This window comes from Heptranchias perlo, chromosome 28 (assembly GCF_035084215.1).
Source record: "Heptranchias perlo isolate sHepPer1 chromosome 28, sHepPer1.hap1, whole genome shotgun sequence".
Classification (NCBI taxonomy): Eukaryota; Metazoa; Chordata; class Chondrichthyes; order Hexanchiformes; family Hexanchidae; genus Heptranchias; species Heptranchias perlo.
Genome location: NC_090352.1, coordinates 35763590 through 35791461, shown reverse-complemented (window position 1 = coordinate 35791461; position 27872 = coordinate 35763590). Strand labels below are relative to the sequence as shown.

The 27872-nt window shown below is 49.0% G+C and overlaps 1 protein-coding gene across 2 annotated transcripts in view; it reads right to left on the bottom strand.

Annotated features, from left to right (window-relative positions):
- Positions 1-27252, bottom strand: part of ypel2a (yippee-like 2a) — a 40213-nt gene extending 12961 nt beyond the window's left edge. The window contains exons 1-2 of one of the 2 annotated variants that reach the window (XM_068008476.1): positions 27129-27252; positions 18298-18620 (exon numbers count right to left, since the gene is read on the bottom strand). In XM_068008476.1, coding sequence (XP_067864577.1) covers positions 18298-18414 — 117 coding nt within the window. In that variant the 5' untranslated portion in view covers positions 18415-18620; positions 27129-27252. Of the gene's footprint in view, positions 1-18297; positions 18621-22347; positions 22786-27128 lie in introns of those variants that run through there. The other variant, XM_068008477.1, reaches the window with a different exon arrangement.
- Between the last annotated feature and the right edge of the window lie 620 nt (positions 27253-27872).

Sequence of the window (27872 nt, the reverse complement as noted above, 5' to 3'; positions counted from 1 at the left end):
TAGGGTTATAGGAGGTTACAGAGACAGGGAGATAGAAGGATGGAATTTACAGGTCCAATTAAAAAAAAAATCAACATTTGAGTGATTACGTCAGCAAATGGATTCGGAAAAAAAAACCAAAGTTTATAAAAAGTCACAGAGACCTGGAAGGCCCCAGGTTCGACTTCCGTTCCAGGCGTTACATTTGACCCCAGTGCTCTGGGCTACAGAGGGGGAAATGAGCTCCTGCTCCCGATCGTTAACCAACGACTTCCGCTGGAAGGGTGAGGAGAGGAACAGGTTCGGCTGTGACACCGCCCGTAAACGCTCTGTTGACACTTGTTTGCTGTCTTAAAACTCACAGATAAAGTACAAGTGCTTGGCTGTGGTACCAAGGAGCAGCTGGATTCTGTGACATGGGACAAGAGGCAGGAAACAAACGAGCAACTTTACCTGCTGTGAGCTGAACTTCCGACCCCATACCTGCTCCATCACCAAGACCGCCTACTTCCACCTCCGTGACATTGCCCATCTTCACCCCTGCCTCGAACCATCTGCTGCTGAAACCCTCATCCATCCTTTTGTCATTTCCAGACTCAACTATTCCAATGATCTCCCGACCGATCTCCCATCTTCCACCCTCTGTAAACTTGAGCTCATCCAAAACTCTGCTGCCCGAATCCTAACTCGCACCAAGTCCCGTTCACCCACCACCCCTCTGCTCGCTGACCTACATTGGCTCCCAGTCCGGGAACGCCTCAATTTTAAAATTCTCATCCTTGTTTTCAAATCCCTCCGTGGCCTCGCCCCCTCCCTATCTCTGTAACCTCCTCCAGCCCTACAACCCTCCGAGATCTCTGCGCTCCTCCAACTCTGGCCTCTTGAACATCCCTGACTTCTTACGCTCCACCATTGGCGGCCGTGCCTTCAGCTGTCCAGGCCCTAAGCTCTTGAATTCCCTCCCTAAACCTCTCCGCCTCTCTCTCCCCCTTTAAGACGCTCCTTAAAACCCACCTCTTTGACCATGCTTTTGGTCACCTGTCCTAATATCTCCTTATGTGGCTCGGTGTCAAATTTAGTTTGATAATCGCTCCTGTGAAGCGCCTTGGGACGTTTTACTACGTTAAAGGTGCTATATAAATGCAAGCTGTCGTTGTGGGGATTGTTGTCCCCGACTGCCGGGCTCACCAAAGCGAGCGAAAGGAAAATGCCTGGAAGGGCACGTAGGATTTGCAAGTGTATTTAGCTCAAGCGGAGCGTGAAAGCTGGCAGTGCCCGACAACTCACTGTGTGCACGAATCATGTACTTTAAATAGGCACGGTTAATTGGGTCAATGGCTAGGGATCGGAGAGACTGACCCCAGCCTGCAGCAGACTCACAAAAAACAAACAGGATTACAAGATTGATGACCATCCAATAAACTTCCCGAGTAACAAGCCTGCAGACCAATAAATAAAGGGATGCGGGTCAGAGGGACAGATGAGCCAAGTAGATCGAGCTGCAGCGTGATTTTTTAAAAAAAAAACCGTATTAAGAACTGGATGAAGTTGGATCGGGGAAAGGTGCGATCGGTACTTGATGTGGAAAGACGTGACGTTAAAGGGGGCGGAGGACCCGGACGACCAGCTCCGCCGGTGCTGGGATCTTAACAGTCTCAACACTGCTGCGGCAGCCTGTTGCCCACCGACGCAAGGCTGCCAGTGAGGGGCAAATTATGTTCAGCGATACAGCCCCGATGGGCATCAGAATTCACAACACACAAACACACACACACACAAAGACACAGTCATAACTAGTTCTTCTCCCGTGTCGTTGCATGTAGGGGAGTCACCAAGTGTAGTCTTCAGGTGAAACAGGTTTAGAATCATAAAATCATAGAAAGGTTACAGCACAGGAGGAGGACATTCGGCCCATCAAGTCCGCGCTGACTTAAAGAGGGCGGTGGGGGGTAGGGAAGATAATTGGATCAGGGTCTGAAGACCGTAATTCCATGGTGGCTGGAAACTCTGCTACAGATGCTGGAGTGAAGGAGGGGGCTTGTATTTATACAGCACCTTTAACGTAGTAAAAGGTCCCAAGGCACTTCACAGGACTGATTATCAAACAAAATTTGACACAGAGGAGATATTAGGACAGGTGACCAAAAACTTGGTCAAAGAGGTGGGTTTTAAGGAGTGTCTTAAAGGAGGAGAGAAGTAGAGAGGCGGAGAGGTTTAGGGAGAGAATTCCAGAGCTTAGGGCCCGGGCAGCTGAAGGCACGGCCGCCAATTGTGGAGCGATTAAAATCAGGGATGTGCAAGAGGCCAGAATTGGAAGAGCGCAGAGATCGCGGAGAGTCGTAGGGTTGGAAGAGATTACAGAGATAGGGAGGGGCGAGGATATGGGGGGTGATTTTAGGAGGCAATTGCGGGTGCGTTGGGGGCGGGGGCTCCGAAAATCGCGGAAATCCCGTTCGGGTTCAGAATTCGGCTCCAGCCCGACGACTTCCGAGTTTCCCAGGGACCCGCTTGTGTGCACGCGGGCGACCCGAAAACGGAAGCCCCACCAGCGGGATGACAGTTAAAGAGCCAAATATACCTCATTGGGGTACTCAAGGCACTTTACCTGTGACAGATTAAATACTTAGAAAGATTTTTAAACTTACCTGGTGGCTTGCCCACCAAAAGGACCGGATCAGTCAAAAAGAAACTAAATAAATTAAATAAAAAACCATGGAAGGAAGTGAAAACACTAAATTAACCTACCTTTGAAACCTGCTCCGATGTCCGAATTCCCCCTCTTCACCCCCCTCCGATGTCCTCCCGATCTTCCCCTCTCCCCCCCGATCTTCCCCTCTCCCCCCCGATCTTCCCCTCTCCCCCCCGCTATCTTCCCCTCTCCCCCCGCTATCTTCCCCTCTCCCCCCGCTATCTTCCCCTCTCCCCCCCACCCCCGGGTCTTCTGTTCCGTCTCGCTCTCTCTTTTTCTCCCTACCCCCTCGTGTTGCAGCTCCTGACGGCAGCCAGCCAGCCTGTCAATCAGGCTAGCTGCCGGGTGCGAAACCTGGAGAGGACGTTAATCATCAGCAATCAACGTGCGATCGCGTCGGAAATGGTAAGTTTTGTTCATGCGGGTTTGCCACGCGAACCTTCCACCCTCCCCCGTCGCCATTGTAAAATCGAAGCACTGTGAAAAAGAAGAGATGATTAATTTAATATCGTAGGCGTTCCGGACCTGGAGCCAATGTGGGTCAGGCGTAGAATACATGAGGATTATGTGAGAAACTGAGGTGTATTAGTGTTGTGAGTAGCAGTTGGATGAGTGGGCTAGCAGAGTTGTAGTGATGTGTCTCAGAGATTACATGATCTATGTGTAGTGTCAGCTGTGACTTCGGTGGGTAGCACTCTCGCTCTTGAGTTAGAAAGTTGTGGGATCAAGTTCCACTCCAGTGACTTGAGAATGTAATGTAGGCTGACAGTCTAGTCCACTACTGAGGGAGTGCTGCACTATCGGAGGTGCCGTCTTTTCAGATGAGACATTAAACAGGAGGCCCACCACCCTACTGTCTGCCCTCTCAGGCGGATATAAAATCTATTATCAGCCCCGCTGAGTATCGCCGAGGCAGTCTTGTCTTGTGATCAGGAGTCCTGGTATCGTGGTGTGCTTATGATGAGGGGGAAGTTACTGTACAACAGCAGATTTGCATACAGCTGCAATAGCAGAAATGTTTTCTTTTCTCTGCCAACTCTTTGCTGCAATGAGATTTGCATGAAGCTAAATTTAGGCTCCCCTCAGTGATTCACACACCAAGAATAATCCAAGTACGACCCCCACCCCACTCGACCCCTCCACCCCCGTCAGGGCAGAAATGTCTTTGCTGCATCTGAGAGTGACTCTCCAGTGTTGTTCTATTGAAGGTAGGCATTTGTGGTGGGGGGTTATTGAATGCAAGACAAACAGCTTTATATATAAAAAAAATATTTTAAAAATTGGATCTCAGTTTCCTAACAAGCCGAAAGGCTTGTTAAATATGCCAGAGATGGTTGCAGATGGCTGCCGATAATGTGGGCCTGTCATGCGAGGCACACAGTGCTTGGCCTCCCGCCAGACGGGAATCTCTCCAAGTTCTGGAGCCACCTGTCACTTTAATCGCCCCGCTGCCTTTTTATCTTGATGCATTTAAGGAGAAGCTAGATAAACACCTGAGGGAGAAAGGAATAGAAGGATATACTGATAGAGTGAGATGAAGAGGGGTGGGAGGAAGCTTGTGTGGACCAGTTGGGCTGAATGGCCTGTTTCTGTGCTGTACATTCTATGTATCTTCTTTCTGTCCTCTGCTGTTGTCTCTATGCTGTTGCATGTGTGTCTCTCTCTTTTATCTCTCTCTCTCTCTCTCTCCTAACATCTTTCCATTTCCCCCCACAATCCGTGCCAAATCAGGAGCACTTAGGTTCTGTGGCACTCGCTGACCATGAATCGAGTTGTGGGAATGCACTCTCATCCTGTGCAGGAGCCCTAGAGACACCAGGCGGAGAGGTTTCCATTCACTCAGTCTAGACTAGAGTCGGAGTTGAACCCCAGGGGTGAAAGGACGGCATATAATCTATTGTTCCACTTTTCAATCCTCCCTCAGCCCCAATTATTTGTTCTAAAAACGTGCACATCGAATCAAAAGGTGGATGCTGTTTGTTAAGTGCAGAGTGCCCAATCGCATTCATGTCACAAGGACAAAGAGACCTGGTGCTTTCCCATAGAGAGGGAGTAAAACCAAGACCGATCCCGACTCCTGCATCTAGGGGCAGGCTCCTGGACTAGAGATGCTGAGAGCAGTGCAGAAAATGTTTTAAAATACCCTTTAAATTGGAGGGTGGGGAAAAAAAACCACATAAAGACAAGCTGTCGCTGTCTCCTCACAAAGAATAGCACCACTTCCCGAAGTTGGAATCATCGAAAAGATAAAAGGTACTGCAGCAATAACGGAAATAAAGTGACGGCCTTCCGGCTCTCTGCTTGTACACTGAAGGGACTAAAATTCGAAAGGTTCTAAAATTTAGGAACAGGAAAGATTCCTACCAGACAATAATTTATTTTTCGAGTAAGGTTCCCTCGTTTTATTCCCCCACCCTCTCTTCTTGGTCACCTGTGGCTGTGCCAGGGCCTTGGCTCAGTGGTACCCCACTCTCTCCTCTGAGTCAGAAGGTTGTGGGCTTAAGCCCCACTCCAGAGACTTGTGCACATAATCTAGGCTGACGCTCCCAGTGCAGTACTGAGGGAGTGCTGCACTGTCAGAGGTGCCATCTTTCAGATGAGACATTAAACCACCTCTCAGGTGGATATTAAAGATCCCATGGCTCTATTGCAAAGAAGAGCAGGGGAGTTCTCCCCAGGGTCCCTCAACCAACATCACTAAAAAGCAGATTATCTGGTCATTATCACGTTGCTGTATGTGGGAGCTTGCTGTGCACAAATTGGCTGCCGCTTTTCCTACATTACAACAATGTACTTTGTTGGCTGTAAAGTGCTTTGGGATGTCCTGAGGTCATGAAAGGCGCTATAGAAATGCAAGTTCTTCCTTATTAGCGAAGTACTTGAGTTGTCAGGACAATCGGGTAGGTCCCACTGCCATTTCTACCCTGGCACCAGCCAGACATTCAGATTTTAATTAAATTTCAATTTTGCAACTTGCCATTCTGAGGGCAAGGCCGCTGGGTCACTGATTCCAGCGCTGCAACCACAATATCCGTGGAACTGTACCCTGACACGAGTCGGGGGAGGTGGTGGGTGGGGAAGTGCCAGATATAAATGAACGAGAGATTAGTGAAACAAGACAGGGGAAATACTTTTTTTTAAAAAAAAGTTAAAAGCAAAATGGGACGCTTTGTTGAAAGCAAGTCAACCAGGGAGAGTTTTAGAAACCAACAAAGGATGACCAAAAAAATTGATAAAAAGGGAGAAAATAGAATGTGAAAGTAAACTAGCAAGAAATATAAAAACGGATTGCAAGAGCTTCTACAAGTATGTAAAAAAGAAGAGAGTAGCAAAAGTAAACATTGGTCCCTTAGAGGCTGAGACAGGAGAAATTATAATGGGGAATCAGGAAATGACAGATGCGTTAAACAAATATTTTGTATCTGTCTTCACAGTAGAAGACACAAAAAGCATACCAGAAATAGTGGGGAACTAAGGGGTAAATGGGAGTGAGGAACTTAAAACAATTAATATCACGAGAGAAAAAGTACTGAACAAACTAATGGGACCTTTTTATCAATTTTTTGGTCATCCTTTGTTGGTTTCTAAAACTCTCCCTGGTTTACTTGTTTAGTCGCTTTCAACAAATCCCCTGGACCTGATGACCTACATCCAAGGGTTCGAAAAGAGGTGGCTGCAGAGATAGTGGATGCATTGGTTATGATCTTCCAAAATTTTCTAAATTCTGGAATGGCCCCCGTGGATTGGAAGGTAACAAATGTAACCCCGCTATTCAAGAAGGGAGGGAGAGAGAAAACAGGGAACTACAGGCCAGTTAGCCTGACATCGGTCGTCGGGAAAATGCTGGAATCCATTATTAAAGAAGTGGTAACAGGGCACTTAGAAATCATAATATGATTAGGCAGAGTCAACGTGGTTTTACGAAAGGGAAATCGTGTTTGACAAATTTATTAGAGTTTTTGAGGATGTAACTAGCAGGGTAGATAAAGGGGAACCAGTGGATGTAGTATATTTGGATTTTCAAAAGGCATTTGATAAGGTGCCACATAAGGTAAGGGCTCATGGGGTTGGGGGTAATATATTAGCACGGATAGAGGATTGGTTAAAGGGAAGAAAACAGAGAGCAAGGATAAATGGGTCATTCTCAGGTTGGCAGGCTGTAACTAGTGGGGTGCCGCAAGGATCAGTGCTTGGGCCTCAGCTATTTACAATCTATATTAATGACTTAGATGAAGGGACCAAGTGTAATGTATCCAAGTTTGCTGATGATACAAAGCTAAGTGGGAAAGTAAGTTGTAAGGAGGACACAAAGAGTCTGCAAAGGGATATAGACAGGTTAAGTGAGTGGGCAAGAAGGTGGCAGATGGAGTATAATGTGGGGAAATGTGAGGTTATTTACTTTGGTAGGAAGAATAGAAAAACAGAATATTTTTTAAATGGTGAGAAACTATTAAAAGTTAGTGTTCAGAGAGACTTGGGTGTCCTCGTACAAGAAACACAAAAAGTTAGTATGCAGGTACAGCAAGCAATTAGGAAAGCAAATGGCATGTTGGCCTTTATTGCAAGGGGGTTAGAGTACAAGAGTAAGGAAGTCTTACTACAGTTGTACAGAGACCTCACCTGGAGTACTGTGTACAGTTTTGGTCTCCTTATCTAAGCAAGTATATACTTGCCTTAGAGGTGGTACAACGAAGGTTCACTAGATTAATTCCGGAGATGAGAGGGTTATCCTACGAAGAGAGGTTGAGTAGAATGGGCCGAGACTCTCTGGAGTTGAGAAGAATGAGAGGTGATCTCATTGAAATATATAAGATTATGAGGGGGCTTGACAGGGTAGATGCTGAGAGATTGTTTCCCCCAGCTAGAGAATCTAGAACTAGGGGGCACAGTCACAGGGTTTGGGGTCGGCCATTCAAGACTGAGATAGGGAGGAATTTCTTCATGCGGAGGGTTGTGAATCTTTGGAATTCTCTACCCGAGGGCTGTGGATGCTGAGTCATTGAATATATTCAAGACCGAGATGGATAGATTTTTGGACTCTAAGGACATGGAGATCGGGCGGGAAAGTGGAGTTGAGGTCGAAGATCAGCCACAATCTGATTGAATGGCGGAGCAGGCTCGAGGGGCCGTATAGCCAACTCCTGCTCCTATTTCTTATGTTCTAACAAACAGAGGAGAGGAAAAGGAAAGTACGAGCTGATATTCAGTGTGTCATTGAGCTATTAATAGAGCAAAAGATCAGGAGTCAGAAACACTGTCCCAGTGGATCCATGTGTATTTATTTTTTTTAGAAGCTGGCAGTGTTAAGCTGGTGAAATCCTCTAACACACCCTTGACCAACCAGAGAATGTGACAGAAACAACGGTTTTATTGTGAGCCGCTTATTCTGGATCAGTAAGATTTATTTGCAGCCTCTGGATGGACACAGAGTTTTTTATTTTTATTATTGAAGGTAAAAGTTAACAGAGTGTCTAATAAAACCTGCCAAACCCTACTAAAAAAAAATGCATGAAACTGGACTGAACAAAAAGCAGCTGCCTGCAAGCAATTAAGGATTGTAAAACTCAAACCCACACAGAGAGGAAAACTTTTAATAAAAGCTGAGAAACCAAAGGAAAAAAAGAGCAGCACACTGCCAGGGTAGAAAGGAGTAGGAGAGAAGATGAGGCAAATAGAGATACGTAGGAACAGGAGGAGGCCATTCAGTCCCTCGAGCCTGCTCCACCATTCAATTAGATCATGGCTGATCTGTACCTCAACTCCATTCACCCGCCTTAGCTCCACATCTCCCGATACCCTTAACCCAACAAAAATCCAATGAGCTCAGTCTTGAAAGGGTCGACTGTCTCCCAGCATCCACAGACTTTTGGGGATGAGAATTCCAGATTTCTACTACCCTTTGTGTGAAAAAGTGCTTCCCATTTTTGCTCCTAAATGGGTTGGCTCTAATTTTGAGATCATGCCCCCTCGTTCTCGATTCCCCCACCAAAGGAAATGGTTTCTCCGTATCTACCCCGCCGATACAGTGTTAAACTGACAACAAGCTTGGGGCTTTAAAAAGCCTGAAGGTTGTGAGAGGAAAAAGTGAAGATTGAGTGAAGTGAGGGGCTCCACAATTTTGGGGTTCTGAGGAGTAGGAGATGCTTTGATGAGATGGGGAGGGGGATGCAGGCAGGAGGAAGGACTTGTACTTGGAGGGTCAGAGGAAGAAAGCAAAGTTCAGAGGGACACTGACCGTAGTGGTGTAATGGGAAGCGAGCAGAGGACGAACAGTACATCGACTTAACGGGAAAGGTAACATTGGGCGGGATTTTGCTGGAGTGGGCATCTCGCGGCATGCGCCATTAGTTAAGACTTTCTCCTGCACCCTTCAGATCAAAGATTTTCTGCACCGTAACTTGCTGGAAGCGTGAGCTGATAACGGCGCAGCGAGGGCAACGGGCCATCTGGGACCTCAGTGAACAGCGGGACCAATAGTCTATCTCCTTCACCAATGAGATTTAAGGATTGAGAATAAAAGAGGAACGCCGGAGAAGAAAAATCGGGTGAATTAGAGTCAAATCAGAAGGAAAAATAAAGAGAGGGAAAGAAAGATTGGATTTAAAAAAAAACAGAAAGGAAAAGAAACAAAATGTAAAATTTGACATTTTTAAAATCTCTAAGGACAATTGACTACCTGAAGGAATGAGACTCAACAGTTTCAATTGTTCCCTTTCTGGGCCAGAGAGGTTTTCACATTGTGTGTCGTTAACACGCCATTATTTTTCCAGCAAGTTTGACCCATCATGAACAAGTTTTGAGTCTTAGAATTCTTTTTTGTGGTGTTATATTTCGTTCATCCCTTTGTTCCTTATTTAACCACATTAGGCGTTGAGGCTTATAAGTGTTGAACCCAATTTCTCAGGTGTGCTGCAGTCAATATTAACATTACCCACACAGACCTGCCCACTGAGCAGGTGGAACGGTGCAGAGGTATAGAGAGAGAGGGGTCTTGGTAATTCCTTTCTCACTTGGGAGGACCTTTCAGCAACATTGGGATCAAAAAGGTACAAAATGATCTGTACTCAGCCTCTCTACCCTTGGGACCAGAGACTCACCCCACCCATTGTGAAATCACCGGTCCACAGAGTCCCATCATTTGGTGAATCCCTTGACGCTCAAAGCTGCAACTCACCAACTTTTTTTCTCATCAGGTATAAAAAGTTACAGGTCCAATTTTTTGTCCACTGAAGATTTTTTTTTTGCTGTTTCAGAATTAACCAGTCTTGCAGAATTATGACCTGCTACCTACATGGAATCTACAACACAGAAACTGGCCATTCGGCCCAACTGGTCCATGCCGGCATTTATGCTCTACACGAGCCTCCTCCTCCCTACTTCATCCCACCCTATCAGCAGCAAATCAAGCGTTGCTGGGCTATTCAACCACGGGAGGTCAATTGCAGTGCTCAAGCTTGATATCCGCACACTTGCTCTTTTCAGCGGAGGTCACTGGATATCGATCAGGAGGGGGATACCTGACTCACTCCCCCTTCCCTCCCACCTTAGCCTTCTGTTTAAGTGGTACAAAGGGGGCAGTGAACCAGAGCAGTAAAAACCCAGCACCATGGAATGGGTGTCCAACCTCCAACACCGCTGAACTCCCTGTCTTTTTTTATTATTCGTTCATGGGATGTGGGCATCGTTGGCGAGGCCGGCATTTATTGCCCATCCCTAATTGCCCTGGAGAAGGTGGTGGTGAGCCGCCTTCTTGAACCGCTGCAGTCCGTGTGGTGAAGGTTCTCCCACAGTGCTGTTAGGAAGGGAGTTCCAGGATTTTGACCCAGCGACGATGAAGGAACGACGATATATTGGTGTGCGACTTGGAGGGGAACGTGCAGGTGGTGTTGTTCCCATGTGCCTGCTGCTCTTGTTCTTCTAGGTGGTAGAGGTCGCGGGTTTGGGAGGTGCTGTCGAAGAAGCCTTGGCGAGTTGCTGCAGTGCATCCTGTGGATGGTACACACTGCAGCCACTGTGCGCCGGTGGTGAAAGGAGTGAATGTTTAGGGTGGTGGATGGGGTGCCAATCAAGCGGGCTGCTTTGTCTTGGATGGTGTCGAGCTTCTTGAGTGTTGTTGGAGCTGCACTCATCCAAGCAAGTGGAAAGTATTCCATCACACTCCTGACTTGTGCCTTGTAGATGGTGGAAAGGCTTTGGGGAGTCAGGAGGTGAGTCACTCGCTGCAGAATACCCAGCCTTTGACCTGCTCTTGTAGCCACAGTATTTATATGGCTGGTCCAGTTAAGTTTCTGGTCAATGGTGACCCCCAGAATGTTGATGGTGGGGGATTCAGCGATGGTAATGCTATTGAATGTCATGGGGAGGTGGTTAGACTCTCTCTTGTTTGAGATGGTCATTGCCTGGCACTTATCTGGCGCGAATGTTACTTGCCACTTATGAGCCCAAGCCTGGATGTTGTCCAGGTCTTGCTGCATGCGGGCTCGGACTGCTTCATTATTTGAGGGGTTGCGAATGGAACTGAACACTGTGCAATCGTCAGCGAACATCCCCATTTCTGACCTTATGATGGAGGGAAGGTCATTGATGAAGCAGCTGAAGATGGTTGGGCCTAGGACACTGCCCTGAGGAACTCCTGCAGCAATGTCCTGGGGCTGAGATGATTGGCCTCCAACAACCACTACCATCTTCCTTTGTGCTCGGTATGACTCCAGCCACTGGAGAGTTTTCCCCCCGATTCCCATTTGGGTGGTGGGGGGTGGGGTAGAAAGAGGGGGGCGCCGCAGCACAGGCCTGGGATCTTCCCCACAGGCAGTAGGTGGGGTTGCCAACTCTGGTTGGACATATTCCTGGAGATTTCATCATTTGACCCCCCGCCTCCAACGCCCTACCATTGGTTGCCCAACAAGTTCGTCCTCGCAGGACACCATCTTAATTGGAAAGTGAACAGATTCTTCATCCGCTGAATGGATGATTCTTGGACGGTTGGACAAACGGTGCTTTTTCCCCCCATCTCTAATAATTTAACAACTAATAAACAAAAGTGATCAAAGAAAATGCAAAACACACCCAATTTTTTTTGAATGCCTGGATAATTTTTCTCCCAGGATTGCTCGCAGCAGCGTCCTGGAGATTAATCTGTCTTTCCTGGAGAATCCAGGACAATCCTGGAGGGTTGGCAACCCCGAGCCCGCAAGGGACAGAAGGGAGGGTCATCCCAGGTTGTTGTCAAGCGCCTCCTGGTGGCTGGTTTCTGAGCAACGCCATTAAAGACCCGAGAGGCAGTCACCTCCCTGCCCCGACCTCCAGTGGGACAAAGCGCCAGAATCCGCTACATCACAAACATACCTCAGCTGGGAATGCAGACTGGCCTCCTGCGGCTGGTTCTAAAACCAATGCTCGAGGGGGGAGGGGAGGTGTGGGGAGGGGGGGGCGGGGTGGCGGTGTGGTGGTGTATGAGCACCCAAAAGTTTCCCCAGCTGCGGGGAGGGCCACATCTGGGGACAGCTGCCAGCCTAACCCCTACACCCATCAGGCGGAGCAGGCTTGAGGATATCCCCCACCCACGGCAGCAGACGTTGTTGTTTAGCTTCGGCTCCTCTGGATTCAAAGTCGCTTCATTCAAGTTATCTGATAATTCACATTTTGTTTTAGTGCAAAAAAACTACTCTGAATTATCAGTTGACTGTAAATACTTTAAGTCACTGTTACAGACACACAGAGACGCACGCACGTGCACGCACGGAGACGCACGCACGTGCACGCACGGAGACGCACGCACGTGCACGCACGGAGACGCACGCACGGAGACGCACGCACGTGCACACACGGAGACGCACGCACGTGCACACACGGAGACGCACGCACGTGCACACACGGAGACGCACGCACGTGCACACACGGAGACGCACGCACGTGCACACACGGAGACACACGCACGTGCACACACGGAGACACACGCACGTGCACACACGGAGACACACGCACGTGCACACACGCACGTGCACACACGGAGACACACGCACGTGCACACACGGAGACACACGCACGTGCACACACGGAGACACACGCACGTGCACACACGGAGACACACGCACGTGCACACACGGAGACACACGCACGTGCACACACGGAGACACACGCACGTGCACACACGGAGACACACGCACGTGCACACACGGAGACACACGCACGTGCACACACGGAGACACACGCACGTGCACACACGGAGACACACGCACGTGCACACACGGAGACACACAGGGAAATATACATATGCAGAGGCATGCAGACACACACGTGCACAAGCACATGTACACACTGACATAGACATACACATGTGCACACACGTACACAAACACAGATACACACATTCTCAATTCATTCTGAACAAACTATTTAAACAGGGACAGCATGGGCAGCGCTCAAGCCTCCAATGCGGTCAGATATGATTAACGAGCATATGTAGCAGTTAAACCCCACCCTCCAGCCCTGGTACTCTCCTCTCTGTGGCACAGGGAAAGGGAGAGGGGGAGGGGGTTGTACAAATGGTTGGTACCGGCTCAAAGTTCAGTTTATAGAGTGTGTTTGAACAGTCGACAGCTGCAGGGAGAGGGAGCGTGCTCAACCCCGACACAAAGGCTCCTTCTTCTCACCCAGACAAAATGGGTCTTTAGTTTCCTGTAGAGGCTTAGCTGAAATGTGGAGGGGGGTGGGGTGGGGAGGGGAGGGGGTGAAGGCACAAAACAAAAACACTGAACTACATACACTTCCATCACTGTGAACAGAGCTCGTTTCATCAAAATAACTCACCTCCCACTTTAAAACAAGGAGTCTTGTCCTCAAGTTAAGACTCATCTTAGGTGGTGAAGAGGAGATTTGCAATGGCGGGGAAGGGGGTCTAGCGGGAAGCAGAGTTTCTAACAGGGCTTCATGAGTGCCAGAAGACAATGGGGGAGGTGAAACAACCCAACTCCCAGCGTCCAGCCCAGCTTTAAAAATGCCCACGTAAAAGCAGAGAAGAACTTGCGTTTATACAGCGCCTTTCTTGACCTCAGGACGTCTCAAAGCGCTTTACAGCCAATGAAGTACTTCTGAAGTGTAGTCACTGTTGTAATGTAGGAAATGCGGCAGCCAATTTGCGCACAGCAAGATCCCACGCACAATAATGTGATAACGATCAGATAATTTTTTTTTTGTGATATCGGTTCAGGGATCAATATTGGCTAGGGCACCAGGGAGATCTCCCCCGCTCTTCTTCGAAATAGTGGCCGTGGGATCTTTTACGTCCACCCGAGAGGGCAGACGGGGCCTCGGTTTAACGTTTCATCCGAAAGACGGCACCTCCGACGGTGCAGCACTCCCTCGGTACCGCACTGGGAGCGTCGGCCTGGATTACGTGCTGAAGTCTCTGGGGTGAGGCTCGAACCCACGACCTTCTGACCTTTAAAAACGCCTGTGTGAAAACAGTGCCCGGAGGAACGCTGTATAAGCGCGTCAGGCGTTCGTGCGGGAGCCTGATTGGAAGTCCGGCCCTTAGAGAAGTAGAGATAAGTCAAGACGTACAGGGTGAGGCCAGGCTCGGGTTTTAAAATCCTGTGGACAGTAGGAGAAAAAGGAAGACTGAGGGAGGGAAGGAGTTCCACAGTTTTGAGGTGCTGGGAAATTTAACAACTTGGGGATGGGGAAAGGGGGGAGAAGGGAATATTTGAAACAAGACACATACAGCAGGATGCACTCAAGATGTAGGCCCACATTTACTTTACTTCACCTTTAAGACTAGCAGAATAACGATGTTATGACTGTGTACAAACACCTATTGTCCTAGATTTATAAGTCAACGTAATGAGCCAAAGAGAATAGAAAAAGCTGCTCTGGTGTACAGATTCAGAGTGGTATTAGAGGCAGCTCAGCCCTGTCTGTAATGATCAGCCTCAGTGCAGATCTCAGGAGCTCTTCATAAGCACCAATCTCTAAATCATTGCAAGATTACAGGGACAATCGATAAGATGGTCACTGGACAGGTGGGTCAGAGGTGGGATGTACTGTACACAGCATCAAGAATCCCACCTGCTCAGATCTCCTGATGGTTCAGTGGAACTGCTTCAATCCCTGGTCTGTGCCGAATTAGTTGATTTGACAGCCGAGATTAAGGCCTGAAATGGGGATTTAACCCACGACCTTCGAGCCCTGAAACAGAGATGCGACTACCCCGTTCCAAACCAACAGCTCAACAGCAAAGTTTAGTCAAAACAGTTAAAACGTGAAGTTAGTAGGAATCAAATCTTTTCCATGAAGTGCATCCCTTCCCCAATGCACATAACGCTATCTTTGTATTACATCGACAACAACTTGCATTTATATAGCGCCTTTAACATGGTAGAACGTCCCAAGGTGCTTCACAGGAGCGTAATCAGACAAAATATGACACCAAGCCACTTGGAGATATTAGAACAGGTGACCAAAAGCTAGGTCCCTGGTTTTAAGGAACGATGTAAAGGAGGAGAGAGAGGCGGAGGTTTAGAGAGGGAATTCCAGAGCTTCCATCCTATGAAAGTAGTTGGCTCCTTATCATCCATACTCACTCAGAGGTCACAGGGCAGGTATCATCGCTCCCCCTCTCTCTCCCAGGGAGGAAATGCTTCTGAACAGTAGACGCTCGGTCAGGAAATATCTCTCCACACAACAGCTGGGAAATCCAGTATCGGGATCCCCAGCTCCACAGTGCCTGCTCCGACCGCCCTCCGTTCTGGCTCGGTCTCGCTCCTGGGTATCCCCCCCTCCACCCCACCCCCGCCGGGACGTTTGTCATTTGAACAGTTATCAGAAAGCATAAGCAGCATGGAGCCACCCCCACCAGGGGCTGGGCACAGGTCACCAGGGGCTGGGCACAGGTCACCAGCCCCTCCCTCCACTCCCCCAACCCGGCCTCTCCTGTATCCATTGGCACTGAAGCGCTCCAAAAAGCCCTCCTGTTGAAGATTAAATCTGGCTCCAGTCATGAGGCGAAGTGCAGTAATTTAATCCGTCATCTTCGCTCCCACTGAACCCTTTGCGTGACACAGCAAAAACAGGTCTAGACAGAGTAGAGAGAGAAAGAAACTGGAAGGGTTAAGAACCAGAGGGCATAGATTTAAGGCGATTGGCAAAAGAACCAAATGTGACATGGGGAAAAACTTTTTTTTTTTTGAAACAGCGAGTGGTGAGGATCTGGAATGCACTGCCTGAGGGGGTGGTGGAGGCAGATTCAATCATGGCCTTCAAAGGGGAACTGGATAAGTACTTGAAAGGAAAAAATTTGCAGGGCAGGGGAGTGGGACTAACTGGATTGCTCTTCCATAGAGCCGGCGCGGACTCGATGGGACAAATGCCTTCCTTCCGTGCTGTAACCTTTCTATGATTCTAACATTGCAGGAGATTGAAATCTGACCACTTCCCTACCGTGACCCAAATCAGCCCTCCACGGCTTTCGCACTTTTCAAAAGCCTGTTTGCTTTACAATCTTGCAATCTATCATTGCGGACGGCGATAGCGTACGATACTGAAACAAAGGTGTCAGCTTGGCTCACATGGCAGCTCTCTCGCCCTTTTGAGCCTGAAAGTCATCCTGCTACAGGGCTGACACAGCCGTCTGGTACTTAGGGAGTGCTGCGGTGTTAAGAGGCCTTCAGATGAGATGTTAAATTGGGATTCCCGTCTGCCTGTTCAGCTGGAGGTTAAAGGTCCCCTGGCCCTATTTGAAGGCAGGGAAAGCAGTTCTTCCCAGTGTCCTGAACAACGCTCTTCCCTCAACCAACACCAGAAGAGTGACCAATTGGTATCGGTGATGCTTTTGGAATCTTGCTGTGTGCAAAATGGCTGCTGTGTTCATCTGGCTAACCGACACTGCACTGAAAGTAATTTGTTGTATGTGAAGTGCCTTGGCGTGCTTCAGAGCGTTGCAATAAAAGTGCTTATAAATGCTAGTCTTTCATTTTCTTAATGCTAAGGTTAACATTTGTTTGGTGCCAGCAGTCAAGTGAGTCATTTCTGTATTAAATCACTACAGAGTGGAAGACATGGAGACCAAACTCCATGAACATGGATCCTTGAGAATCCCTTGGAGGAGGTGGGGGGGGCGGGGGTGTGGGGGGCCCTGGCGAGTAGAGTGAGGGATGAAGTGTGGGGACTAAATACGATTAGAAGGAGCACAACCGCCAAGTGAAATGGCCAACAAATTTAGGAGCCAGAGAGAGAGTGAAGTCCAGGAGATTTCCCATCCCGCAGAGAGGAAAGGAAAACCCTGGGAACAAGCCTCTCACCTCCTGGAGAACAAATATGTCCCGTAGGAAGTTCAGGAGACTCTTTGGAATCATTCACCAGGCAACCACTTGCAAAACTCCAGGTGCAAGTCTGGTCCTTGGGCAACCTGCATTGGATTCAACACAAGGAGAACACACTAGGATAACAGCCATGTGTATCCAGGAAGATCATAATAGCAGTCCCACCCTATCACTATATGAGTGCGATCTCTCAGCAACAGATGGTCTATGAAATGAACCGTGTACAATCCAATGGGAACCCCAGGCTACAATTAAGAGGAATCAAAATTAATTTTGACCCCAGTTAAGGACTTATTTCCACTCCTAGCTCAGTGTCATCCAATAGAATTCACTGACTAGCCACAGGTGAGTTTATGGTGATACCATTTTAGCCATGTACATTAATTTAAGTAGAAAACATTTTACCTTCATACACACAATACAGGTAAATGTTCTTTACAGGTGTATGTTTACTTAACAAACAAACAATCGACCACCATTCTGTAACCAAGGAGGTAAAGCACTCACAGCAATCAAAAAACACTCCCACACTCTGCTTTCCGTCTTACCAACAAATGCACAAAAAGGTTAAAGTTCACGAGTACTCATCGTGTGAATATGTGTATTGAGGTCACGTGCCCGGTTGTGTCTGTCACCCACTGCCCTGCACACTGCTCTGGCTCACCACTACCCCACCACATGGTACACTTACCCACTGTGGAAACTAATGATTGGAGAACATGCCTTCTGTGGCAGGACTCCATAGGGGTTTGAAGTCACTTTCTGCCACAGATTGCTCCAGGAAGTGTAGTACACAATCCCCTCCTCCCCAAAACAGCACAAGCCCCCCACCCTTTTTTTTTTTAAGTCCTTTGAGTCCAGTGTATGCCGTCTACAAGATGCACTGCAGCAACTCACCAAAGGCTTCTTCGACAGCACCTCCCAAACCCTCGACCTCTACCACCTAGAAGGACAAGAGCAGCAGGCGCATGGGAACAACACCACCTGCACGTTCCCCTCCAAGTCACACACCATCCCAGCTGGGAAATATATCGCCGTTCCTTCGTCGTCGCTAGATCAAAATCCTGGAATTCCCTACCTAACAGCACTGTGGGAGAACCTTCACCACACGGACTGCATCGGTTCAAGAAGGCAGCTCACCACCACCTTCTCAAAGGCAATTAGGGATGGACAATAAATGCCGGCCTCGCCAGCGACGGCCACATCCCATGAACGAATTAAAAAAAACCTTCTCCAGGGCAATTAGAGATGGGCAATAAATACTGGCCTTGCCAGAGACGCCCACATCCCATGAATGAATAAAAAAAGTACCTTTGAGATGAGCTCGTCGTGGTTGGCGAGGTGGGCCCGGCAGTGGATGCAGCTGTACGTCCTGTGGCAGGTGGGCAGGTAGGCCTGGAATGTCTTGGACCTCGTCATCTTCACCATGGGGCCCACCGGGCGCTGCGCGAACTCCGGGCCGGTCCACGAGGCGCTCGGACAGGATGGTTCACACGGGAAACACTGGAGCACGCAGGTAAAGGCCGTGGTGTGGCGAGCGGGCGGTGTGGCAGGTTCCACACGCTGCTGGGTCACCGGGGGGGGAGGGGGAGGGGGGGACACTGGCCTCTGAAAGAGGGAGGCGGCCAACCAACCTGGCACAGAGAGAACCATTTGTTAGTGCTGCAGAAAGACAGTAATCATTCTGGCCAATACTGCGAGCTCCTAATAATAGGGATCTCCAGCCTGCTTACTCAATTAGTGCTCTAGTGTCAACATCGTCACTGCAATTCCAGTAAACCGCAAAGGGCAGGTGTGTAAAATTCACACTGAACTGCAAAGAACTCCTATCTGGTCATTATTACATTGCTGTTTGTGGGACCTTGCTGTGCGCAAATCGGCTGCAACATTTCCTACATTACAACAGTGACTACACTTCAGAAGTACTTCATCGGCTGTAAAGCGCTTTGGGATGTTGTGAAAGGTGCAGTCCCTTCGACTCTAGGGACTTGAGCACATAATCCAGGCTGGCACGCCCAGTGCAGTACTGAGGGAGTGCTGCCCTGTCGGAGGTGCAGTCTTTCAGATGAGACATTAAACTTAAGGCTACATCTGCCCTCTCAGGTGGATGTAAAAGATCCCATGGCACCATTCGAAGAAGAGGAGGGGAGTTCTCCCTGGTGTCCTGGCTGACATTTATCCTTCGACCAACACGTATGCCTGGTGAGATCACTTTGAGCTGTACAGCACTGGGGTAAAGTACCGGTGGGCACAAGTCAGTCACTGGTGACGGGAGCAATTTGAGATGTTGAATTATGTGGATCACTGAAGTGAAGTGGTTCAAGTGTGATTATTTTTAATCCTGTGCAGTGTTAGTACTAATATGCTAAAGGAGCTAAGGGGAGTGGGACTATTGGATAGTTCTTTCAAAGAACTAGCACAAGGCACGGTGGGCTGAATGGCCTCCTTCCGTACTGTATGATTCTATGAGTCCAATGACAATACCGCGGGGCCACAGCAGGATAACAAGTGGGCTTGTACCTGTACTGTGAACAAGAAGGCACAGCCAAGCCTCCCCCAGAGAGTGCCCGCACCCAAGCAGAGATACTGAGCATGTCACTCTGGCAGCAAGCCCAGCAGGGACACCACCAGAGAGGCCCATGAGGAGCTGGCCTGCTTGCTCTCTTGCATAGTAAGATCGCAGAAGCCATGGGTGTACCGAAAGAGGGGAGGATTTGTTTCGAGAGTGAGCCTTCCTCTGCTTTCCCTTTCCTGGGTTACTCAAGGCCGTCCACTCTCCCTAACCGAGAGGGCGGTCGGCTGACCCGCTCCAAGGCCGCGGCCACTGCTGTGCTGCAGCTGCAAGAAAATTTACAAGTGGCCCAGGGAGGGCTCGCAGCACATTTCACCACTCCCGACCCCTGACCCCAATAGGGACGAACCCGACCTCTCTACAGTAGAACTGCTCAAATCAGGAACTGAGAGACTATGGGTGAAATCACAGACACAGATTCCAGTCCCTGCACTCTTAGATATACTGCACCATCCTGTACCACCCCAACTAAAACAACAAGCAATTGGAAATGGGGGGGGCAATTAAATGATTCCCCTTCCCATTTTACAAAACAACAAAAACAAACATATTCTCTGAATTTACAGGGTGCAAAGCTTATTTAAAAGAAAGACTTGTGATGTTGGTTTGAGGGATAAATATTGGCCAGAACTCCCCTGCTCTTCTTCAAAATAGCACTGTGGGATCTTTTACAGACCAGGCCTTGGTGTAATATCTCACCTGAACGACAGTACCTCCAACAGTGCAGCACTCCCTCAGTACTACACTGGTAGTGTCAGCCTAGATTATGTGTTTGGACTGGGACATGAATCCACAACCTTCTGACTCAGAGACAAGAGTGCTGCCCACTGAGCCACAGCTGACACAGTTAATTAAATTGTGCAGTTGAAGAATACTTTGCCTATGGGCTATTTAAAGATTTTTTTTTTTGCACTGCCTCTCCCAATTAATTTTCACCTACTGAAACGAAAGACTCCTCCCCAGCCTTACCAATATTAATCTTTAAAGGGACCACAACTTCAAAAAACAGAGTTCAAAAGCTTAAAGTACTGAAGTAAACCTGGGTTTCTCAATTTAAAAAATAAACCTGACCAGTTCAAACTGTGATGACTAATGCTTTGATTTACTGAAAAAAAATGACGCTTTAGCTAACATTTTAGCAGTACTACATACTTTGGGATGTAACACACTAGAGTAATATATATATATTTTTTTTTAAGAGGACTTCTTTTCTGTACGCAATTCTGAATGTGGGCGGACGCCTAAATTCAAGGCTGTTACTTTTCAATATACTGCACCAGCTGCATTACTGTACTAACAAGTTAAATTTAAAAAAAATAATAATAATGATCCTTCTAATTCTAGTACATGTACAGGGAAATAGGATTAGAATACAGAGTTCCGGCTGAAGAGTCAACATCAGCACAGACAGACACGATGGCCGAGTGGCTTCCTTCTGTGTTGAAATTTCTACGATTCTATAAACCAGGCGTGGGCATTAGATAGGATGCGAACTCTCGGTCTTTGTAATTGATGCAAATACCTTGTGGTTGTTACTGCACTTACAGACTTGCTAACACTTAGGTGCACATCTGTGGGGCTGAGTTGTAATCATTCGGTAAAATAACAACAATGTAACCGAGGGAGGGGAAGTCACACAAGCATTTTACTAAAATCAGAATTTTGGTGAAATGCATTATCAATGTAATAGAAGAGTGTGCAAGAGTTGGGTGTCAGTCTTGGCTAAGTACGCCTCTAAGTCAGAAGACCGTGGGTTCAAGTCCCACTCCAGAGACTTGACCACGTAATCCAGGCTCACATTCTGGTGCAGTACTGAGGAAGCCGCACAGTCGGAGGTGCCGTCTTTCAGATGAGACGTTACACCGAGGCCCCATCTGCCCTCTCAGGTGGGCGTAAAAGATTCCATGGCACTACTTTGAAGAGCTCTCCTTAGTGCCCTGATTAATATTTATCACTCAACCAGCAGCTTGAAAAAAAGATTATCTGGTCATTATCTTTGTGGGACCTTGCTGTGCGCAAATCAGCTGCTGTGATTCCCTATACTTAAAAAAAAAAGTACTTCATTGGCTGCAAAGCACTTTGGGATGTTATGAGTTTGCAAAAAGTGATATATAAATGCAAGTTCTTTTCTTTCTTTTTTACAAAGCACTTCTGTCAGTTCTACATGACAACTGTGGATCGACGCTTTCATGTTTCATTGGTGCTTCAGGCAGCACGGCCTCAACAAGTGCCAAATGCTAAACCCACTGTATAATATCTTCACACAGTGCAGGGAATCTCATGTATTGACATAATACTTACAGGACTGCCATTCGGCCCAACCGGTGTTTGTGCCCCAGGCGAGCCTCCTCTCACCTTACTACATCTCACCCTATCAACATATCCTTCTATTCCTTTCTCCCTCATGTACTTCTAAAGCATCCCCTTAAAGGCATCTCTGCTATTCACCTCAATCACTCCATGTGGTAGCGAGTTCCACATTCTAAGCACTCGCTGAGTAAAGTAGTTTCTCCTGAAGTTCACCTTGATGTTCTCACATTGGATGCCCATGCTGTGCTAAGTCAATAAACAGACTTCCTAATATCCTGCTACCCTGATCTTTTCAATTGCTGTTAATGGCGAACTGTATTCATGAGAATTCTTCTGGTCTGCTCACTGCACAATGACGTGAATCGGTGACTGAGTGCACGTAACCTCGCAACAGAAAGGCCATGCAGCTCTTCTCCATCCCCTTTTCAGACAGTCCTTTGAACTCTTCGACAAAACAAAAAAAAAGTGAGGAAGGATACCTTTGAATGAACTGCTGCATGTATTTCCTCTGGTGGGGCGGGGGGAGTCCCGGACAGGGGGGCATAACCTTAAAATTAGATCAAGGTCATTCAGGGATGATGTCAGGAAGCACTTCTTCAAAGGCTAGTGGAAATCCGGAACTCTCTTCCCCCAAAAAGCTGCTGAGGCTGGGGGACAATAGAAAATTTCAAAACCGAGATTGATAGATTTTTGTTAGGCAAGGGTATTAGGGGTTATAGGCGGGTAAATGGAGTTAAGATACAGATCAGCCATGATCTAATTGAATGGTGAAGCAGGTTCGAGGAACGGAATGGCCTACTCCTGTTCCTATCTGATAAGCTGTGCCAAGGATATGGCAATGTGGTGATTATGTTCCTGGACTAATAATCCACAGAGCCTGAGTTCAAACCTTCCCCCATGGTAGTTTTGAGAATTTGAATTCGATTTTTTAAAATCTGGAAATAAAAAAAAAACGGCATCAGTAAAAGTGGCCAAAAAGCTGTCAGATTGTTGTTAAAAGCCCAACTAGTTCACTAATGTCCTTTAGGGAAGGAAAGTATACTTAAGGACAGACCGGGAGGGTGGGGGGGGGGGCTGGAAAAGAGAGGAGGCGGCATTGTAAAGTATACTTAAAAAGCAATCAGCTATTATGTGGGAACATCAAGAGCTTTTGAGAGCACCTCCCTTCCCCATGGCCGCCACCATCAAGAAGGGCAAGAGCAGCAATATTATGGGAACACAGTCACCTCCACGTCCCCCTCTGTGGAAGTCACAAACCTTCCTGACTTAAGCCATATACCACCGTGGCTGGGTCAGTATCTTGGAATTCCCTAACTAACACCATCATTGGAGCACCATCACTGCAAGGGTTGCAGCACTTCAAGGGGGCCCACCACCACCTTCTCAGGACAACCAGGGGTGGGCAATAAAGGCTGGCCTTGCCGGCATCGCCAGAATCCCCAAATTTAAAAAAAAAAATCAATGCAGAACAGGGGCTTCGCGGAGCTGCAGCATAAAAGGTGATGGGATAACCACACCCAATTATGGACAGCCAGGGGTTAATGTTTCCAATGATAAATGCGCTCACACGGACCTGCTGGGCACACTACCTCCCTGCAGACATCTTCCTCAAGTACTTACTGCCAAAAGAGCAAAAAAAAAGGGAAGTTAATGCTTTCAATAATCTTTTATTTTTGAAGGACTTGTTGGATGTCTAAAGTTCCTCTTTAATCAGTTATGGTGTCCTGTACTTCTCACAAAAATAATGCCAAAATTGCACAATTTAGACCTGTTAAAAAGCTGAGCCCAGCCCAGTGATATGGAACTGGGCTCCCGGACTCCTGCTAACGCTTCATGGTGCTGGTCTGCTCAACTCTGGTGTGTTGCATCTTCTTGCTACTGTGATTGACAGGTCCGCTTCTGCCCCGCCCCCTTCCGCAGTGTTGGTAAACAAAGCTGTCACGTGGGCGCCCTCAGACGTCACTTCCAGGGACATTTTGTAGCAAATGTCGTTCCCAGGCGAGCGCGAGCTGTCGCCCGGGGCAACGCGGCCCGAGGGAATCCGCACCGTCACCAAGGGCAACGGGGCCAGGGTAACCCGCGTCGTCACTGGGACTTCGCTCCGTTACACTCCTGCACTTTAACCCGGGTTCCCCCTCCGTGTGTGACCCCCCCCCCCGGGACAGGCAGCGCTCGATACACCGTGACCCCCCGGGACAACCCGTGTTCGCTACATTGTAACTCGGGACAGGCAGCGCTCGATACACTGTGACCCCCCCCCCGGGACAGGCAGCGCTCGATACACTGTGACCCCCCCCCCACCCCCCCGGGACAGGCAGCGCTCGATACACTGTGACCCCCCCCCCCGGGACAGGCAGCGCTCGATACACTGTGACCCCCCGGGACAGGCAGCGCTCGATACACTGTGACCCCCCCCCCCCCTGGACAGGCAGCGCTCGATACACTGTGACCCCCCCCCCCCCGGACAGGCAGCGCTCGATACACTGTGACCCCCCCCCCCCGGGACAGGCAGCGCTCGATACACTGTGACCCCCCCCCCCCCGGGACAGGCAGCGCTCGATACACTGTGACCCCCCCGGGACAGGCAGCGCTCGATACACTGTGACCCCCCCCCCCCCGGGACAGGCAGCGCTCGATACACTGTGACCCCCCCCCCCCCCCCCCGGGACAGGCAGCGCTCGATACACTGTGACCCCCGGGACAGGCAGCGCTCGATACACTGTGACCCCCGGGACAGGCAGCGCTCGATACACTGTGACCCCCGGGACAGGCAGCGCTCGATACACTGTGACCCCCCGGGACAGGCAGCGCTCGATACACTGTGACCCCCGGGACAGGCAGCGCTCGATATACTGTGGCCCCCGGGACAGGCAGCGCTCCATACACTGTGACCCCCCGGGACAGGCAGCGCTCGATACACTGTGACACCCCCCCCCAGGACAGGCAGCGCTCGATACACTGTGACCCCCCCCCCCCCCGGGACAGGCAGCGCTCGATACACTGTGACCCCCCCCCCCCCCCGGGACAGGCAGCGCTCGATACACTGTGACCCCCGGGACAGGCAGCGCTCGATACACTGTGACCCCCCGGGACAGGCAGCGCTCGATACACTGTGACCCCCGGGACAGGCAGCGCTCGATACACTGTGACCCCCGGGACAGGCAGCGCTCGATACACTGTGACCCCCCGGGACAGGCAGCGCTCGATACACTGTGACCCCCGGGACAGGCAGCGCTCGATATACTGTGGCCCCCGGGACAGGCAGCGCTCCATACACTGTGACCCCCCGGGACAGGCAGCGCTCGATACACTGTGACCCCCCCCCCCCCGGGACAGGCAGCGCTCCATACACTGTGACCCCCCCCCCCGGGACAGGCAGCGCTCCATACACTGTGACCCCCCCCCCCCGGGACAGGCAGCGCTCGATACACTGTGACCCCCCGGGACAGGCAGCGCTCGATACACTGTGACCCCCCGGGACAGGCAGCGCTCCATACACTGTGACCCCCCCCCCCCGGGACAGGCAGCGCTCGATACACTGTGACCCCCCCCCCCCCCCCCGGGACAGGCAGCGCTCCATACACTGTGACCCCCCCCCCCGGGACAGGCAGCGCTCCATACACTGTGACCCCCCCCCCCCCCCCCGGGACAGGCAGCGCTCCATACACTGTGACCCCCGGGACAGGCAGCGCTCGATACACTGTGACCCGGGCTAATGAGCCCAGGGTGTATTGTAATCTGGGACAACCAGCCCTGGGTACATTGTAATCCAAGGGCCAGCGAGACCTGGACACACTGCAACCCGGGACAGCGAGCGCTCGATACATTCTAACCCGGATTGCCTCTGGCAATACACTGGATACACTATAATTTGCACCAACTGAGCCCTGTGTACACTATAAACAAAGGCCAACGAGACTTGGACTAACTGTAACCCGGGACAACGAGTGCTCGATACACTAACCCGAACTTCCTCCGACAGTAGACTGGATACACTGTAATTTGCACCAACACTGGAAACACTGTAATCCGCGACAGCGAGCGCTCCACACATTGTAGCCCGGAGCCAGTGAGCCCTGGGTGTACTGCAATCCGGGGCCAATGAGGCCTGGACACACTGTAACCCGGGACAATAACACTCGGCCTTCGCACACTAATGGGAATATTTCCTATTTCTGTCACTTCGACAATGCTTCCCCCTCTCTACACAGTCACACCTTTTTAAATTGCTGGACAACTTTAATTACTGTTTCCATGCAGATCCTTTTTAATCTTTTAAAATAATATTGCAGTATAAAAAAGACGACGCTTTAAGGTCCTGACTGCACATCTACTTTAAATTTGCAGCCACAGATCTCCCCCCCCCCCCAACAATCTGGAGATTGCTGATAACTTTTCCCGGATCGGTGCAACGACCCGCCGGAGTGAGGGAGATAATCAGTGAAATTATATAAATGGATATAATTTAAATAAAAGCATATTAAAAGTTCAGATGTAGACCGGGAGTCGCTTTTATGTCTTTGTTCTGATCCTTCTAAGCCCTTTGAAGGGCTTCCTGTGCGTGTATTTTTTAAACTGTTGCATCTGGTGAGAGCATGTCAAGGGAACAAAAGACCAGAGAGCGCCTAGGCGGCTGGAAACAAGGGGTAAACTGGCCTGCATAACTGTTCATTAAAAACTTAGGATCAAAAAATAATTATTTAAACTGGGGTACATGGTTTTTTTAAAAAAATGCTAGATCCGTTTATTGCAACAATTACAAAAAATCCCCTTTAAAAAAAAAACATATGTAAGATTTTAATCATTATTATTAAATCATGCCAAGTCGTGTTTTATTTGATTTTTTTTTGTTACCCTAAACCATTCTGAAAGCCTCAAGAACAAAATCCGGAGCCTCCCTCCCTCCCCCACAGCTTCTCGCCGGCCTGAGCCACAGATTTCCGACTGCATCACATCACCTCACAGCAAGCAAAACAAACATAAGAATCCCCGAGTCAGACACGTTGTCCTTCCAATGCACCAAGTGCCAGCACGCACAAGGATCCCTGCTCCTATCCCCTCTTTGAATACCTAACAGCGCAGTCCAGTTACACATGGAATATTTTTTTTGTACAATTGCAACATTGCAGCTTTGAGCTTTTTTTTTGCATTTAAAAAAAAATAAACCGCAAACATCCTGTAAAAAAAATATGGAGAGAAAAGACGCACAATAGGAAATGTTACATTTTAAGCAAATGTCAGTGCATTTTAACCTCCTTACCTTAAAATATTAAATTATAACTCCTCTATTATTTGTTTCTATAAATGTTCTCGCCCCAAACGACTGTTTGTTTATTTTTCTTTTAAATATATAATAAAAATTTCCCCTCCCCCCCTACTACTGAAGAACTAAAACAGCTGTAAACCTCAGCGCTGCGGCCACCGCACTTTATACGAGGCGCACCTTAACTTGCTTGTTTGGGAGATTGACAGCTCCGTCCGCCAATCGCACGCCGGCGGGCTCCTAGCAACATCGCTGCCATTGGCCGGTACCGCTCAAGCCGGGCTCGGGGCCCGGAGCAATCAGGGCACGCGAAGGGGGCGGGGGCAACGCCGCGGAGGTTCAAGGTAGGTTGAGTTGCAGCAGACGTCACCTGGTCGCCCTGCGGCCAATGAACGAGCGGCTACAGAAGAAAAAAAAAACTTGTGCCAAGTGGGGACTTCGGATTGAGACCAAGTGCAAGGGATAATGACAGGAAATTCCTCTTCAAAGACCAAAATGCAGACTTGCCTTTCCAAAATATAATCCCTCCCCTCCCAAAAATAAAATAAAACTTTGCAACGCCCTTAGATTTGCAAAAACATAATAAAAGAAAATCATTTGATTAACAACTTGCATTCATACAGCTCCTTTAATGTAATAAAACGTCCTAAAGGTGCTTCACATGAGCGATTGTCAAGCAAAATTTGACACCGAGCCACATCAGGAGATATTAGGACAGGTGACCAAAAGCTTGGTCATTGG